Source organism: Poecilia reticulata, chromosome 9 (genome assembly GCF_904066995.2).
Source record: "Poecilia reticulata chromosome 9, P_reticulata-male-v2, whole genome shotgun sequence".
Classification (NCBI taxonomy): domain Eukaryota; kingdom Metazoa; phylum Chordata; class Actinopteri; order Cyprinodontiformes; family Poeciliidae; genus Poecilia; species Poecilia reticulata.
Window position 1 is genome coordinate 8,873,673 of NC_088838.1, and position 17,349 is coordinate 8,891,021.

The 17,349-nt window shown below is 39.9% G+C and overlaps 2 protein-coding genes and 1 long non-coding RNA gene across 4 annotated transcripts in view; 1 reads left to right on the top strand and 2 right to left on the bottom strand.

The window, feature by feature from the left end:
• The window catches only part of LOC103469710 (uncharacterized), a 32,264-nt gene extending 26,612 nt beyond the window's left edge, over nt 1-5,652 (bottom strand). The window contains exons 1-2 of the mRNA XM_008417575.3: nt 5,296-5,652; nt 1,791-1,885 (exon numbers count right to left, since the gene is read on the bottom strand). The gene's annotated coding sequence lies outside the window, so the exon portion shown is untranslated. The remainder of the gene's footprint in view (nt 1-1,790; nt 1,886-5,295) is intronic.
• LOC145552759 (uncharacterized) lies at nt 4,741-5,084 on the top strand. The gene is made up of 2 exons (XR_014088852.1): nt 4,741-4,824; nt 4,985-5,084. It is a non-coding gene; the product is annotated as an uncharacterized LOC145552759 (long non-coding RNA).
• Nucleotides 5,653-7,237: 1,585 nt separating the features above from the next.
• Nucleotides 7,238-16,893, bottom strand: rnf10 (ring finger protein 10). 2 transcript variants are annotated; one of them, XM_008417572.3, is made up of 17 exons: nt 16,318-16,893; nt 14,569-14,753; nt 14,272-14,477; nt 14,032-14,122; nt 13,768-13,952; nt 13,477-13,613; nt 12,621-12,775; nt 12,391-12,516; nt 10,497-10,725; nt 10,199-10,332; nt 9,928-10,045; nt 9,708-9,809; nt 9,497-9,634; nt 9,329-9,414; nt 9,196-9,253; nt 8,319-8,522; nt 7,238-8,234 (listed from the first exon to the last, which is right to left on the bottom strand). In XM_008417572.3, the coding sequence occupies exons 1-17, from the start codon at nt 16,478-16,480 to the stop codon at nt 8,161-8,163; spliced, it is 2,391 nt and encodes a 796-aa protein (XP_008415794.1). In that variant the 5' UTR covers nt 16,481-16,893; the 3' UTR covers nt 7,238-8,160. The 2 variants fall into 2 exon arrangements, with proteins under 2 accessions (XP_008415794.1, XP_008415795.1); XM_008417573.3 differs by having other exon boundaries at nt 8,319-8,483; nt 16,318-16,892.
• Nucleotides 16,894-17,349: the final 456 nt, after the last annotated feature.

Here is a 17,349-nt window from a genome sequence, read left to right on the forward strand (position 1 = left end):
CTAAATCGCACAATAATAAATCTTCAAATGCTATTATGCTTCCTGAGAACTGCTTTCCTGATGACTTGCATCAGAGTTGCCAATAGTCTACTACCTACCAGTAAACGCTACGCTAGCTGCCAAATGATTTGGTGTTGATGTCGCTACTGACTGGAAAACAACTATTTTTAGGGTCAATAAGGAATGTAAAATTACTAAAAAGGAGTTCGATTAAAAGGTGCTCTGTTTATTCTTTGGACAATTGTCTGTTCAGGAACATGCTTGATGAAGACATATATAAAGGTTTTTAAATAGAAGTTAGGAAAATTATTTAAACAATGTTCTCATATTGTCTAGTTTTGAAGATCTTGGTCTTCATAATAACCTCTTCTAATTTCACTGATCAGATGAATAACAGTGACATGCTGTCTGCTGTACAAATTATTGTACAAAACTCTTAAAATTATTGTCTGCTGTACAAATTATTGTACAGCAGACAATAATTTTAAGAGTTTTGTTGTTGTTTTACACATTTTTATCAGCAATAAAGTGGAGGGTGTTTTATTTAATATTTTTATAGCCAGGAGAGCTAATCTATGAAGTGGGAAAACGATCAGTTTATATTTGATTGAGCAGTAGATTTTAGATTACATTTTTAAAAAAAGAAAAAGAAGTGAATTTATCAAAAACTCCTTTAAATAACTCTAAACAGGCTGTACACGTATGCATTGTCTTAGATAATTACACAGTAAGACACACTAAAGCCTACAACAAGATTCAAACAATAGTTTGTTTTTTTTCTTTTTCCAAAACAAAGTCAACAATTATTACATTCCATGAACTGGATCATTGACCTGGTTGGCTACCCTGGAGTCTGCTGCTTGTTTTGCCGACTGTAGTCAAATAAACCATTACATTAATGAAAGCAGGAGGACACTCCTTTGGGCTTTTAAACAATTACTTTCCTTGCAAGTGAAAGATGAATAGAGGAGTGATGCTAGTGTGTGCAAAATTTGTAACCTTATAAAAAGGTTACAAATCTTACAAATGGTGTGACAGAAAATGTTCTAACTTTAAAAAAAAAAAAAGAAAACGAGACCAGAAAACAGTCAAAGGTTAATAATTACTTGTAACTTGTGCATTTTTATTTATTTTTTTTCTTGCCTGACTGCACATACCCTAAAGTGGGATCTGCACTTCCTTGTGCACCAATAAGTGTGCAGACACATCTCCAGAAAGTAAGTCCCTCTGTTTGTTTTTTCAAACATATTCTTATTGTTGTTTGACTAGAAAAGCAAAGCAAAACAAAACAAAAAAACAAAACCCACAGCACAAAGCTGGAATTACTGGTGTAGCAACAATCACGAGTAACGACCGCACGTCTCCGAGGTGAATCCCGGGACAGGCGGGGGGGTGGACAATGTCACTGTTTACCTTCCTTGTAACTCAGGCGTGTCGAGCCTTCTACGCTGAATGAGGGACTCCGCGGAAAACTTTCAGCAGGCTGCCGGGAACCTTCCAGCTCTACCATTTATTAACTTCCGCGCTCATTTTAGACCTTTGACCCTTATTTGAGGATAATGAAGCAATTAGATAACTGAAATGAATGATTACATACAATTCATCTACCATCGTTGCCATAGTGACAACGTGAGCCAAAACTGAAACGCAGACAATCGTTTCCTGGCCCTTTAAGAGGCTCTGACATCTGGTAACGCATTGCACATGTTCCTGCGCTCGTCGACTTTGTAGCACGGACTTGGTAGATTCTTTGAGTTGCGACAAACAATCCCACCACCACAGTGGCCTACCTTGGCAGATGTTAACCGTCTGCGGAAGAGCTTGAGCCTTTGTTGTAGCCAAGCCTCGATGTCATAGCACACAAGGGGGACCGGGTTGAAGATGCCTAAGAGAAATACACAGGCGCACAAAAGCTTTTCATTAGTCAAGACAACAAAGTAGGAACACAAAATAAAATCACTGCAGAGCCACAAAAGGATAAATCTGACTGTGGCGTCACTGTGGCGTTCTCACGCCTCCCTTACTGAAGCAAAGAGATGATAAAATGCACACTCACACAGACTTGAGTAAACACAGTCACGCCCATGCATTCGAGTCGACTGTGGCAAACTGTGTTGGGATGTAAAAATACGGCAGAGTGCTCCAGGAAATTCACAAACTCCGCACGGCTCTCCATTGACTCTCTGTAGTCAACGTATATTTGCATCAATGCCTGGATCGCTACTCCTAGTACCCCACGCTTTTTTTTTTTTTTTACTCCATGTTATGTCTATGCAAAATCAATCTGCGGATATCAGAATGTAATTAACATTCCCTTTTTTTGCTGAGTCAGTAGGACACGAGGAAGGAGGAAAAGAGCAGTGCTGAGAAGGCACCGTGGAAAGAAGACGTTACAAAGTTTTTTTTTAGTTTTCCTTTTTTGTTTAAAAAGTGACCTTTTCGTGTTGACAGGAAACGCCTCTGCCAGGATGGAATGCTAAACATTTACTCTGATGGTGGGGTCGGGCAGCCCAGCAGGGATTAGATCAGTCTCTGTCTTACATAGGCTGAGACAAGCTTTCTGCATACAAGTCATGACTGAAACCTGCAGATAACAAAATAAAAGTAACAAACTTGGTTGTTTTTTCTTTGTTTGTTTGCTTTTTAAAAAGTTAGTTTCATCTACAAATTTGGCCTTAAGTTTGAGGAAGACCACAAATGCATTTTTGTATTTAGCAGGCAGTTCCTGCAGGCCACAGGGTAAATCTGCAGGGAGTCTGTTTTGTTTTGACACCAAAGGATGACAAGTCAGTAACCTGGCTCAGCCGGTTTATTCAGAGGTTACACAAAGGAATTTCCCTCAGACGTTTATGTTGAAAGAGTTTCAGACGCTGACCAAGCATCAGGGTTAATAACGAAATATCCATAAGGACTAATAAAGATGGCAGCTGCCATTTGCCTGTACAGATTAGGGAGCAGGCGATTAGATTAGACCTGCACAATATGAGGAAAACGTGCAATTATGGTGGTGAATATAATCAAGGCTGAAATTATTAATCCGCTCAATCATGACTAATTGGGTTAAACTGATTAGTCGATTATTTAAATAGTTTTCAATTGACTGAGTAATCGATTAATCGCTACCAGGAGTGTGCAAACTTAATAAAGGCCATTTGATGAAAAGAAAAACCTATTCAGAGCAATCAACAAGCCAAAACTGTACAATAAAACCAATATGTCTTCTGAATTGAAGATTAAAACACCTTTCTCTATAAATATGTTTTAGCCAAAAATTAAAACAAAAGTTTTAGCTTCTAATTCACAAAAAGAATGCTGCCTGGTATTGCTTTTAGGCACACAAAAATAATAATAATAAAAATAAATTTAAAAAAAAAAATATATATATATATATGAAATAAAATACATTTGTCTGCAAATATGTTTTAGTCAAAATTCCTCAAGTGGTGTAGTTTTACTTCACCTGGTTCAAATGAAGGAAAGCTGATTTAGGCAATAAAATTTTTATTTTCTTATTTTAATAATGAATTGAATTATTTGTTTATTTGCATATTTTAATTTATTTTTTAATATTAACCTGCCGACACCATTTTTTTCACCCAAAGGAATATTATGCATAAATAATCATTAAGTAAGCTGTGTGAATTGTGTTTTATTTGAAAATTAAAGGCAAAAAAAAACATTACCTATATGAGTAAAAAACCAAACCAATTTCAACATCACTGCATACGACTCTCAACATCATCAGATTTTAATTGTGAGAATATCTTTGTACAGCATCACACGTGATTTTTGGGGGTGGGGGGGTGAATTAAAAGACTACTGTATATCAACTACCTGATATTTAATCTAAACAATACAAAAGTCAAACACAGCTGTCTTTTTTGTTTCAACTAAACTAATAAGTTAAAGTCAAGTTATTTTATCGCTCTCTGATTTATTTTAACTTGCAACGTTTGCTGACGTAAGAATTTATTCCACAGATTTCTCAGTATTTCAGCTTCCAATAGTCAGCCACCGATTCAGTAATCAGCATTGGCAAGGAGACGTCCCACTGGTACACAGCATATGTTTATAACTTTTATCTGATTTGCTTTAAAAAGGTTGTCTGTAGAGCCAAATATGTCTGGTGTAGTTTATTCTGATGCATTTGATGAACAAAAAAACATGAACAACAAAGACTTTTCGGTGTTTGTCCAACTGATTACCAATCAGAGGCCAATCAAGAAATAATTGGCCCATTTCAATCTCCAGATAATTATTGATTGGTGTACATAATTTTCGCAAAATTTCCGCAAATTAGTTAATATGTGGTATATTCTTTGTAAAAAAAAAAAAAAAAAAAGTAAATAAGTCAAATAAGCATGCAAAAGTATTCAGACTAACATTTTTGGTCTTGTTGATCAAAGAAAGAGTCAACTGAGGAAAAAGTTTTAACATAAATAAATGTAACTAAATAAGTCAAAGTCGTAAATAATCAGCAGCTAATTTTAAGTTAAGATGCTTGTTCACATACAAATACAGGTGTACAACCTGTTCATAATGGCAAGAGAAAGCAAAATCAATCTGTCAGACATTTGAATGGACTATTATTAAATATCAGAGAGGTTTAAGAACATAAGCTTTGGACAATAAATAACATTAATTCTACTTAAATCAAACAACAAAATCAAGCAAGAGACGTGGATTTTTTTTTTCACTTTAATGCGATTAATTCCAGAATTGGAACACATAAAAAGTTTGCCCAGATAAAACCCAAAGGAGGAAATAGGAAGAGGAAGAAAAAGGAAATTGGTATCGGTCGGGAAAAGTCCGACTGGTGCAGCTGTAAGTAAACGCCAGTCAATGCAGATTTTATGACACACGCGTTCAGAAACCGTGCCTGCTAATTCATATTTTGGTCAATAACAACGGCGTACAAGACAGCCAAAAGCTGTTTTAGTTTAAACATTTCAACAAGTGTCATCTCTTCCTTGTTTCCTCCCAGCTCATCCCAACTATCTGGATCAGTGGGGACAGTATCCGGTCGAATTTACCGAAACACAAATTTTGGCCGTGCACCGAACAGGACAGAATTTCACTGGGGGGGGAAAAAAACTTGTTCACACTTAATGAAGAGCTCGGACTTATGAGCAACCATGGAGACTTAAAACAGGAGGACCTATAAACCGCATCAACAGATTGCTCGCTAGCAACCGAAAGGCTAACAACTCAAGAAGCTGAACTTTCAAAATGGAAACACTGACTGAACCCGTCTTTCTTTCTCTGCCTGGTTTATCCATTCTGGAGACAACTTACCAAACGGAGAAGTGTTATTTTTTTTCCCTCTGCCACCGTCGAATCAACTCCAAACTGGGTTATATTCAGCCAATTTTGCACGGTTGTCCCAGAGCCTCGGTAGTTAGTTAATACAGAGGCTAGCAGTGTGGCTAATTTAGCTGGTTTACTCAGCTAGCCAAATGACTGGCTATCCCGTCTCAGGTTGCAGTGTTGTTGACAGGACCGACCAGACAGCGCTGAGCAGCCAACAAGCAGTCTGACTGGTTAGCTACAAAGATCCATCAAGCTGGACACACGGGCTACCGCCTTTTCCGGCCAATACTTTCAAAATAAAGGACCATGAAAGTAGAGCGTTTCTGCAAAACAGGTTATTGTGATTTCAAAACCCATCCATCCATCCATCCATCCATCCATTTTCTGTACACCCTTGTCCCTCATTGGGGTCGGGAGGGTTGCTGGTGCCGATCTCCAGCTAACATTACGGGTGAGAGGCGGGTTACACCCTGGACAGGTCGCCAGTCTGTCGCAGGGCAATACAGAGACAGAACAAACAACCAGACACACACACACACTCACACTCATTTCAAAACCCGTCTTCATCAAATCCATATGATTTTTAAAATAATTTGACTGTAAATGAAGTCTGAACATTTCTGGTAAGGAAATCTGTACATTCCTGTCTGCCCTGGTGGTCTAGACAAAGTTTTCATGCCTGTTTTTTATTGCTTCATTTTCATGAAAAGGTTTTGCTGCAGGAGATAAGAATTCAAATAACCACATGTGAAGGTGGAAGTTGAGTAGAAATATGCATATAAAGGGCAAACAAGAAATATACAGAAGTACTGGAAAAAGTTGTTCAAATAAGCCTTTTATGATGTCAGTTAAGCCAGGTGAGCTAAGAGGCTTATTTTGAGGGATGGTTATAATTTATCTTAACTTCTATCAAAATTAAAAACAAACCAAAAACACTATAATGTTCTATAGCTGACAAGCTATAGCTGTCAGCTGTGCTGTTTACAGAAAGGTATGGTTAGCAAATAAAAATTTTTTTAGTGTACCGCTGACCTTAAGTTTAGGAAACACAAAAATTATATTTGAAAGATTATATATTAGAACGATTACAATTTTAGTCATCAATTATCCAAGATAACTACCCATCTAACTTATACATACTGGAATCGTACTTTTTTGTGAGCCTAACGCTGAGAGCCGTTTTGACTGCGTTTCATTTCAGTTTCTTTTTTGGTCTGTGTGCGTGTGTAAAGGTGGGTTTTTTTTTATTTTTTTTATCCCCTTTACATAAATTCAAATTGGCACATTTACAGAACAGAGGAAAGTATCTTGAACCAATCTGAAAACGATAAAACATTAATACTATAATGGGGAGCAGAATTTTAAAAAATCATTTGCGATAACGTATTTCTAAAAGAACATGTATTTTGAATAATAGGCTGATTAAAGGCACAAAGAAAATCTTAAGTGACACAGATGCCTCTTTCTTCCAAACGCATACAAAAGACTGTGAAAAATGTTTAATTCCCCACTAAATGACGAACTTCGAAGTGATGCAAAATTAAAAACAGTAAGACTGCCCGAGAACCCAATTTAAAAGGTACGCGAATAAAACGTATCCAATAATCCCAAAGTGTGAAGTGTTTGCTTCTAACTTCCGGTTTCCAACGAACGGAAAATAAATAACTTTACATACATTTGGATTTGGATGATAAATTTGACACAGATTAACAATTTACTCTAGTAAAAAAAAAATCATCAATGGTACGCAAAAATTAAGTCTCAAAGAATAACTTGGATTTTAATTTACTACTTTGCAGCAGTTTTCCAGACTGGTGAACAGCCAGTCACAGCTTTGCCTGGTACACTGCGGGCGTTATCAGCACTGCCCTCTTGTGGAACAAGAAAAGTACTGCATCAATATGATTTCAGAAATTACAGTACACGGTTATAACTGTGCATAAATCTTTATTTGTTACAACATACTAAATATGCTGTCTGTCCCATAAACCTGCTCAAAAATATAGGTGAACTGAGGAATCCTCCAAAAAAATAAAAATAAAAATAATCCAATCCACTTCATCTTTAGCATGAGCCCACATCTCAGCAATCCTCCAGCTCTGCACATCCTCCGACACAAACAAACAAATTTCAACTGGGGATAATGAGAAAGTTAGGGTAAACATTCCCAATAAGAAAATGAAGCAGGACAAACTGAAGAAAAAAGAAAGCGCGTGTTTCAGCTTTCAACAAGCAGAGATGCCTTATAGAGCGAACAGAACTGATATTATTTTAGTTAACAATACTGTTTCCTTTCTTGTTCTAAAACATGTCCTTATGATAGAGCTAGAAAATGCAACAGCTCCACCTTTTATAAAACTATTTGGAAGGCAGGCGTCCAGGATGATATGGTGTAGGTGCAACATACCTGCAGCTGGCTGACTGCTACTCTAGTATGAAGCACCTCCACATGACCTGGCCTATATTATTAGTAATACGTCAGAGGTGCAATACTCAGGAAGCTGTGTCAAACTATGTACTTGGAAGATATGAAATGTCTGAAAGCTTGAACAAATATTAGAAGACAGCAACTTGTTATATTCGTTTACCCTGCGCGGTTACCCAGAAAGCTTTCAGTGTGATGGGTCCGGTTAGACAAAAAAAGACAAAACTTATTGGAAATGAAACAGATGGGAAGACAACTAAAGCAGCAGCAGCAGCAACGGGATCTGAAGTAATGTGAGCTTTGGCTACACGGTAAATCCTATTTTCATAGCTTAGATTTCCAACATGTCTGGGGAGGAAAATAAAACACAAGCAGCGGGAAGATCCGAAGAAACAAAATCATTAAATGAACTTTTTTTTTTCTTTCTACTTTGTGTGAACCATGGATGTGCTGAAGAGAAGTTTCTGTTTCTTCTTTTTCTTCTTCCCTCCCTTTTCATCTGAAACACAAGATTACGAGAGAGTGAGAGAGTGAGTCGACTGACAGCCAATCGGATCGTTGGGACGATGGCACGGTTGCTGACCTGGTTCTACCACAGGCTGCGGCGGGGCGGCGGGACCGCTGTCCAGCTGCAGAAGGGCCTTCTCGAAAGCCTGACTGAAGGAATTCTGAAAGCTGGGCACGGGAACGCGATCCGAGCCGTCGCTCTCACCGTCGCTGTCTGCCGCTGGGGGGGCAAGCAGCTTGTCTGCACGGGAGAAAACGCAATCCGTAGTCAGAAATTCTCCTGAAAGGATATGAACAAACAGCATATATACAAGTTCATGACGTTTTGCTTTCACCTCAAACTGTTTCAACTCAAACTCATCAAACCACCATTGTTGCATTTAACATAAGTTATTCCAACAACCCAGACCGACCATTCATAGATATTAGTGAAATCATTACAAAATGTTCGCTGGAAACAATCCTATCAGTCGAAACATGAATATCAGGTCCTTGACCGATTCACGTTTTGCCTTTTCTAACTGCAACCTTCAACGTATTTCCATTAGGATTCAATGTGATACAGTAACTATGTGAAGCAGTGCAACATTTCAAATTGGAAGAAAAATGATAACATTTTTATAAAAAAAAAAAGAAAAAAGAAAAGAAAACTTAAAAACTAACACAGATTTGCCTTAAATTTTCTCTAGTAAAATTTTAATTGCAACTGGAGTTGGAGTGTTTGCTTGGTTCTGCAAAGTTTGTTCAAAACCTTCACAGTTGTGCACTGGGTTATGTTAATCTAAACACAGGGAGGGCGCCTCCAGCTCCAGTCCTGCAACTTTTAATGCACATCTGCTCCAACAAACCTGAATCAAAATGGCTGAGTGGGAAATGTGTAAATATTAAAGGGCTATAACTACTCTTTTTTTAAACATCAATAATTAGTTAAATGATTCTTTGGTTTGTGTCACCTTTCTTTGGATTGACCCTGAGCCCAGCATCAACTCTGGCTTTCCCGTCTTTCAGCATCTACACAGAATTAACACATGGAGTTAATCACTTTGTCGTCATTGGTTGATCTACAAATGTCCGCTGAACACACACCTGTGCAAAGGACATGCAGTGGGAATCGTCCTCCACGCTACCCACAGTAGGCGAGGACACACTCAGGCTCGGGAATCTAATCCCATCTGAAACGAAGGAGGAAGAGGGGGAATTTAGAAGGAATTTTATAAATTTCCGACAAGGATAAAACCTAAATGGGAATCTTACCAGAGGAAGGGCTGGTGCTGAGGAGGGATGGGGGAGCTAAAGTAAAATCGGGCTGAATTGGCGGGCTGCTGTAGTGGAGCGGGGAGCCGAATGCTGGGAAATGATGAAGGTTCTCCAGTCCAATATGTACCTCGGGATCTGACAGGACAAAAAGAAACGTCAACCCGGAATAGCACAGCGAGTTCTACGAGTTTAAAGCGGCTTCTCTTACATTTCCCCTGCTTCTTGTTCTCCTCCATTTCAATGCGTTTCTCCCTGCGTTTTTCATCCCTCGCCTTCTTCTGCCTCAGGCGCTTTCTCTTCTCCAAGTCATCTAAAAGTTTGACGGATAACTTAGGTGTTAAAAAAAAAAAAAAGTCTTACAAGCTGAGGATGAAGACTGTTAAAACAGTAAATACATTTTTTATTTATTTTTTAATAAGTGTTCAAACCAGCAAACGTGTCCAGAGTCTCTTTGGACAGGATCGGCGGCTGCAGGGCCAACTCGCAGATGCTGAATTCGCAGGTGAGCGGCAGGTGAGCCAGATAGCGATGCCGACGACGGATCTCCTGAAATAAACCAACGAAACAGTTTTATTTGTAGACCTAAAGCCAACATGTTGACAAAGTAAATGCACAGAAGGTGCAAGAAGAGCTTTAAATCTATTTATTACTTTTTAATACTTATTTTCCACAAGTATTTCTTAAATTTTTTTTGCTGACCTCATTGACTGTGTGTCCTACTATCTCCACCACTGTGGCAGTGATGGAGTCGGGACAAGCCTCCAAGCTGCCGTATTCACGCAGAAGGCAGCGCACGTTGATGGGATGCAGGAACATCTGCTGGCAGTCGTCAGCTGGAAGAGACAGAAAAATAAATGGAATTACTTAAAACCAAACTCTAAAGCACTCAATCTAATTTCTTGTAATTTTTTTAAACAAAATTTTGAAAAACAATGATAACAAATGATGAAGATAATCTCTACACACATGATGTTGGACAGGGGAGGGAATTGCACACCTTGGTAGAAATAGTAGTACGGTCCGTGCACCACAGCAGCAGAGGGGCGAGCGGACTCCGTCTGATTGGCTGGGCTCTCTTCCTCCAGCTGGGGCTCCGGCTCAGCCTCGGGGGGCTCCTCCAGGACGCTCTCCAGGACAGCGTCGGGACTACCTGGCAGCTCTGCAGCTGTGTCCTCTGGGAACTCCGCCACCTCGTCGTCAAAAGCCGAGGAGTACTGCAGCACGGGCTGCAAGAGAAATGAGGGACGGAGTCTTAATGTAGAATTTACAAATGCAAACAATCAATCAACCTGTGATTAATTGTCAGTTAAAGGTTTATTAGATTAAAATTAGTTCCAGTCGATTAACTAATAAAGTCCTCTTTGGCCTTCTTTTAGAGTTGTAGTTTGGCCGACATCCAGCAGAGGGCGCTGTTGGTCATTCTTAAGCGTGTCAACTGAAAATTACAAAACTGAAACTTTAACACTGGGGTGCCCAAACTTTTTGAGAGCAAGATCTACTTTTTCTCTCACCGGCCGCCTGAGATCTACCTCATGACACAAAGACATAAAAATTGCAAATTAAACTCTATTGACTTATTTTATATTCAAATATACATCAGCTATATCAGAAATAATAAAGTGACAGAAAACCTAATCCAGTTTCTTCCTCAGTGAGATTCTGACACTGGGAGCAGGTTACTGGTTTCTCAGTCAGAAGCTGGTTGCAAACCTGATGCCAGCAGGTCAGTCAGTCATGGTAGATCTGAAATTTGGTTAGATGACCTCAATATGAGAAACAACAGACTGATAGGAGGAACCAAAGAGCCCAGTAAAGGTGAAAGCTGACGTCGGGAAATAATTAATTTAATTTCACATAATTATTGCGGTAGAATTTGTTAAAACTTAATTAGATATATTTTTGTCCTATTTGATGATGTATGCTCACAAACGATGATGTATGCTCACAAACGAACGAGGTAATTAGTCCAAGTTTGTCGTTTATTGAACGTTCAGAAACTACAGCAGGTGTAATGAGCCACAGAGAAGGTAAACAAAGGTAAAACAATCCGAAAAGACGATCAACTCAAAACCACTCTCTCTCTCTCTTTGTCGTTTAAGCACACCCGTTGCCGTGCCAAACGCCTGCGCCCCTCAAGCGAGCTAAGATTACATTAAAAACACAACATTCAGTTCGTTACGATGTCAGGTTTCCAGACTTGATATTTATTTCTCGATTATTAATCAGCCTCTCATGAACACAGCGGTGGTTGAGTAGTTAATTTTAAAGTCCTGCTCTGCTCATCAGTCGGTCTTTGAGTCGCCTTTTTTTCCTCTTTTTTTTGTTAATGGAACCGAAACGCACTGAAATGCGCGACGCTTTGTTGAAACAATAATTACTGAGATTAATTTTAACATGTTTCGTTGACTTTTTATAATTATTATTTTTTAATGAAGCTACAAACGTTTGGGATCTTAGTGAATATTTTTGATAAGCCTATCAGAAGAGGGAGTGCTGGTCTCAGCGTCCTGGCGGCGATCAGTTTGTCACCTGCCGAGTTCAACTCTAAACCTTTCCGCGATCGACCGGTCCATCGACGTATTGGGCACCGCTGCTTTAACACATTTTATAAATGTGAAAGTTTAATAATGTGAGAAAATATGAAAATCTTTTAGTATTTAATACAGCTGATACAAAATAATATTTTTTTTTAAATAAGCATATTAAGAAAAATTTAACCCCTTCTGTTGATACAAGACAAAACTCAGGTTTCATTTCGTCATTAGTCGATCAACTTTAGATTAACTCATTTATCGATAACTTGCAACCTTACTAAAAACTGTAGATAAAAGAAAATTAAAATGCAAGGCACGTATTCTGATCCATCACAAGACAGGCAGTTTTAGAGTTACCTTGGCGCTGACGGTAGTGGTCACCACCTCCTCCAGAGGGGAAGGAGGATCGTTAAGAGTCAGTGGGGACAGGTCAGGGGTTTCTGCATTAGCCACTTGATGCTTCAGCAGAGTTTCCTCCTGCTCCTATCATCAAGAACATTCAAACAGTTATGTGCTTGTGTGTTTATATAATTTTATATTCTTTAGTTGCTGCTCCTTGAAACACATCATCAGGAAAACGGTTCTACCTGTAAAAGACAGAGGGCGCTCTGGATGAAGCAGCCCTCAGGTTCCTCCTCCAGACTCAGCTGAGCCTGCAGGATTCCCTTCTCCTCTGTTACCAAATTCAGGACCTGCGATGGGGATGTCAGCAGCAGCTTGGAATACTGACTCAAAGAAGCATCTTCAAAAAAAAAAACATAAATAAAGAGAAGTCACCATCACTCTCTGATGACAAATAAGAAGCCTTCCAACCTGTTCAATCATCACAAGTATTGCTATGAAGTTAGTGACAATAGAAAAGTTTCCCTCAGTCCAGACTGCACAAAGAAGGAAATTTAAACTGTTTGTTTTTTTTAAGTCCAATTCGTCTGGGAAGGAGTGAATGTGTGATCGTGCTCTGACGCGGGTCAGAAAAGCGAACACGGGTCTTGGTTTGGTTGAAGTGAACTCCAGCGTGGTTAAAATGCATATGTGATCGCCAGGAGGACCGGAGCGCAGAGCATTCTGGGTAAATGCAACCGAAACAAACCCATGCTCTAGCATTAGCAAGAGAAATGTCTTGAGACCTTTTAACAAAAACAAAAGAGAAATCCTACAACTGCTAAAAATCTGACGCCACTTCATTTTTGTTTACATTTAATGAAGAAGGAAGTTGCACTTGTGAGGTTTTCATGTCGTTTCCTTCAGTAGTTCTTGGTGCAGCGCCACCACAGGTGAACAGACGAACACGTTTTTCAAAGGGTTTTGGTTCGTTTGACACAGAGCAGTGTGAAAGCGGATCACACCAGCTGAAAACGCAACAAATGTTGCAACTTTGTTCCCCGACTGAACCAAGTCTACCGGACTATCAAGTGTGAAAACACGCTAAGAAAAGCCACTTGCCTCCAAAGCGGACAGGTTCCTCCACCTTCACCCACTGGGAGCTTGGCATAGCCACCAGAGCCCCCTTTTCTCTCCGCATCAGACGCATGGTGATTTCGTCCCCAACCACATACTGCTTGGTTTCCATGGCAACCACACTGCAACAGCAACAACAACAAAAAACCCCAGTTTATATATTGACACTGTCTGAACATGCAAAGAAGCTAAGCTACTTCTGATTTAACAACTACTCAATTGTTTCAAAAGTAACATTAACTGCATCCCGTCTGCAGCCTCTCTCTCCTCGTTTACCTCTTCAGGTCAGCTGTGTGCACGGCCTCGTAGCAGATGGGGCACTTGGACCAGCTCTTGTCGCTAAGAGACAGGTAGTGGAGCATGCACGGCCAGCAGAAGATGTGTCCACACCGTGTGATGCGAGCCGCCACAGGAGCATAGAGGCAGATGGGGCAAGACGGCATCTCGTGGCTGTAGATGCGCTGCCGATGCACAGAAAACAGCCGTCGTTACGCAATTTAACCTCTTGTGGACATAAGCTCGGAATGGATCCATACTTACCACTTGCTGTACACAGTCCCAGTTGACCAGAGTGTCTGGGTCAGTGAAGTGAGCCTTGTAGTCCTGGTCATCAGTCACCACAAACTGGCAGCTGAAACACAAAAACATCACGAGTTCAACATGAGTTTTCTACTTCTAACCTCTTGACTGCAGGGCTGAAACGTTTAATCTGATTAATTGTGATTAATCGATAACTAAAATAATTTTCAACTCTACTCGACTACTTCAGGGTCTGCTTACTTGGCCTGGAGGAAAAGCTCCTTGTTGAAGGGCTTGTTCTTGTGGCCCCACTTGTTCCTGCGGCCCCAGTAGGAGTGGCCGCCGTCTCCGACGCCGTCGTTGCCTCCGCGAGGTTCGAAGGTGAAATTTAGCAGGTGATTCAGGCTGATTTTTTTGGGTCCAGCAAATTGAGCCGGGCTAAACTCGGCCCGGCGGGTCTCTGCTACCTGCAGATGCACAAATGAGAAAGTTAGTCTCAAAGAATCTGCCTCCCCCCGACCCCCCAACAAAGCGAAGATGATGATGGAGAATACGAACCTCCTCACGTCGTCCTCCGCCCGTGACTCCATACTGTCGCCCCCCGCCTCTCTGAGGAGGTCTCTTGTCGAAATTCTTGCTTTTCTGTGAATTGGTGCGGCGAGGGCCGGGGAAATTTTCAGCTTTGGGAAAGGAGGGCTCCCGCTTCCGGTTGTAGCGCTTAGAGCCCCCATTATTTTTACCTTCTGAGATAGAAATAATAAAATAGATTAGATGAGGCAATGTACATAGTTATTTTCATAACTACAGTGCATTTTAACTGTGGGGCGACTTAATGTATTAAGCTCCCTTTCTTGCAATTTAAACCCCAGGACTCCTGGTGGCATCATCGATTTAGAAGACCTCAAAGTCTGCAGAAATGAAAGAAAACTAAAAAAACTAAACTAAAATAAAATAAAATACTAATACTCTCGTCAATCTGCTCCTTCCCCACCTCTTGCTGCACACTGCTCAGCTGGTTCCTTAATTTACGACAAGAACAAATTCAACACAGTTCTAGCACTGAAATTAAATGAGCACCACCAATCAGTCTTATTAAGCTAATCTCTTTTTTAAACATTTTCTGACTGCAGGAAATCTTCAGAAGCAGATTGCCCAACTACTCACCCAGCAAAAGCAGGTCATTTTACAGCTATTACAAGCTAGTAGTAGCTTGTAATACAAGCTAGTAAAGAGCTGAATGGCAAACAAATTAAGAATCTAGAAAATTACTACAAAATTTATAACGACTTCACAAGATCTGCAAAATGTCCAAAATACAAAAATGTGGCTGAGCACTGTCATGACGATATGATCTGAGACAAACACTTAACAAAACTGTGTTAATATCTTTCTGTTCCGGGTTCGTTAAAACAACTGATCCAAAATGGTGAGTAAATTAAAATGAAAAAATTTAAATAAAATCATTACTTTTGTGTCAACAAAGAGGCTTTAATGAAAAAGTTTTACTTAAAAAAAAAGCTACTACAACTAAGCTGCAGTAACTTAATACATATTTGTATTGAATACAATAATACTGGTATAACAAACATGTAACATTTTAAAAAAAGTTAACTAATAATATTTTAGCATGAGCAACAGGAACTGTCCCTTTTCTACAATGAATTAAGACAGTCGTATCATTGTTGTTCAAATGCATTTATTTTTAATGTAGCTAATTAAGGAAGCTGCTGTCCTACAGTAGTTTGGATTTTCTTTCAGGTAACTGTAAGCTGCTAATCATTTAATGAAGCAAAGACTGGTTACAAAATGTTCAACTAAAATAAATAAATATTAATATACAAGGTAAAAATATAAATATCTTTCTCTCTTTTTTGTCTGTTTTATTCTAGGTGTTTGTGTTTTATTGGTTATGTCTAATTTTATGGACTTGTCCAGCCCTTTCAGGTCACTTTGGGTGTGTAAAGTGCACCGTGAATAAAGGTCAATTTATACTGGCTTCCATTCAAAATTAAATTAACTTTCAACGATTAAGAAGTTGAACTGGTGGAGTTTTAGCTGTCACGTATGGGAGAGTTGTGGTATATTAATCCGGGGTATATAATATTACATGTAAAAAAGCTGTATGCATGTGTCAGCTGCAGCTCTGACTGACTGCTGCTGGCTCAAATGTTTTGATGGCGACGTCAGTCGCTCCTGATAAACAAGCTGCTGCTAGGCCCCAACAGGCCACGGGGAGTTGGGGCAGTTTAGCTGCAAATATCCAACAGCTTTACAAACACAAGGAAGAATTTTTGAGTGTATTTGTACCTGTTTTGGGCTTAGATTCTCCAGGCGGTGGGCCTGTGGAGCTGGAACGGGGCGGAACCTTGTTGCTGGTGCTGCTGTTGGGGTTTTTCTCCATGTTTGTCTCCGTGCGGTGAGCGCTGTTCGGGTCGAGCTTCTGGCAGAGAGCCGCCGAGCTCTCTAGCATTAAACGGGGAAACGGAGGACAATAGCGGGTTGCAGTGAGTGCGGGTCAGGCGGCGAAGGCCCTGATTCATTTCTGTCAAACGCGGAGACCCCATCACGGCGACATCTTGACCATAAAACAAACCAGAGAAAAATAAAGAGACACGGTTATGGCGTCTCAAGTCGTGAAGCCTGGCAGAGGAGAGGACGAAAGCTCGCCAAACGGGGCCAAAACCCCCTCTGACTGTCGGTTTTTTGCTCGTTAAGGAAAACAACGTGCCCTTAACAAGGCGCTAAATGTTTTCCAGAAGCTGGAAAACAACCCAATATGGGAATTTTAGCCTAAAAACGAGATCCGTAGTAAAGAGCGTGCACTAATGGCGACGGGTCGCCAGACAGGAACCTGAGAGACCCGGATGTTTCTTGTAACGCTGCCAGCCTAGTTAGCAAAGATATGAGCGAGCAACTCTGGGAAATGTAGTAGAAATCCACTAACGATCTGAAAGCCCCCCAATCTTTGAGAAAATGTAGAAATTACAAATCTGTTGGACTTACAAACTTCCTAACCTGCCGGCCCCCCATAGGAATTATAATATTTGTATCCACCGCCTCCACCGTTATAACTGGTTAAATATGTATAAACAGATTTTGTCTGGAAATTTACATTTAAACCCCTAAAAACTCCTAATTCAGGGTCCATGTACTCAGTACAGGTAAAAATCTAAAAAAAAATTATGAATGTTTTTAACACAACCACAGTTGTCATAAGTTAAAGGCAACCATAAATATTCCTGTAAAATGAATAGTCTCGTAATTTCATTGTTACTTTTTAAAGGTGACTACCATCTGGAAACCTTATTTCACTAATGTATGACTTCCTGTTGCTTTAAC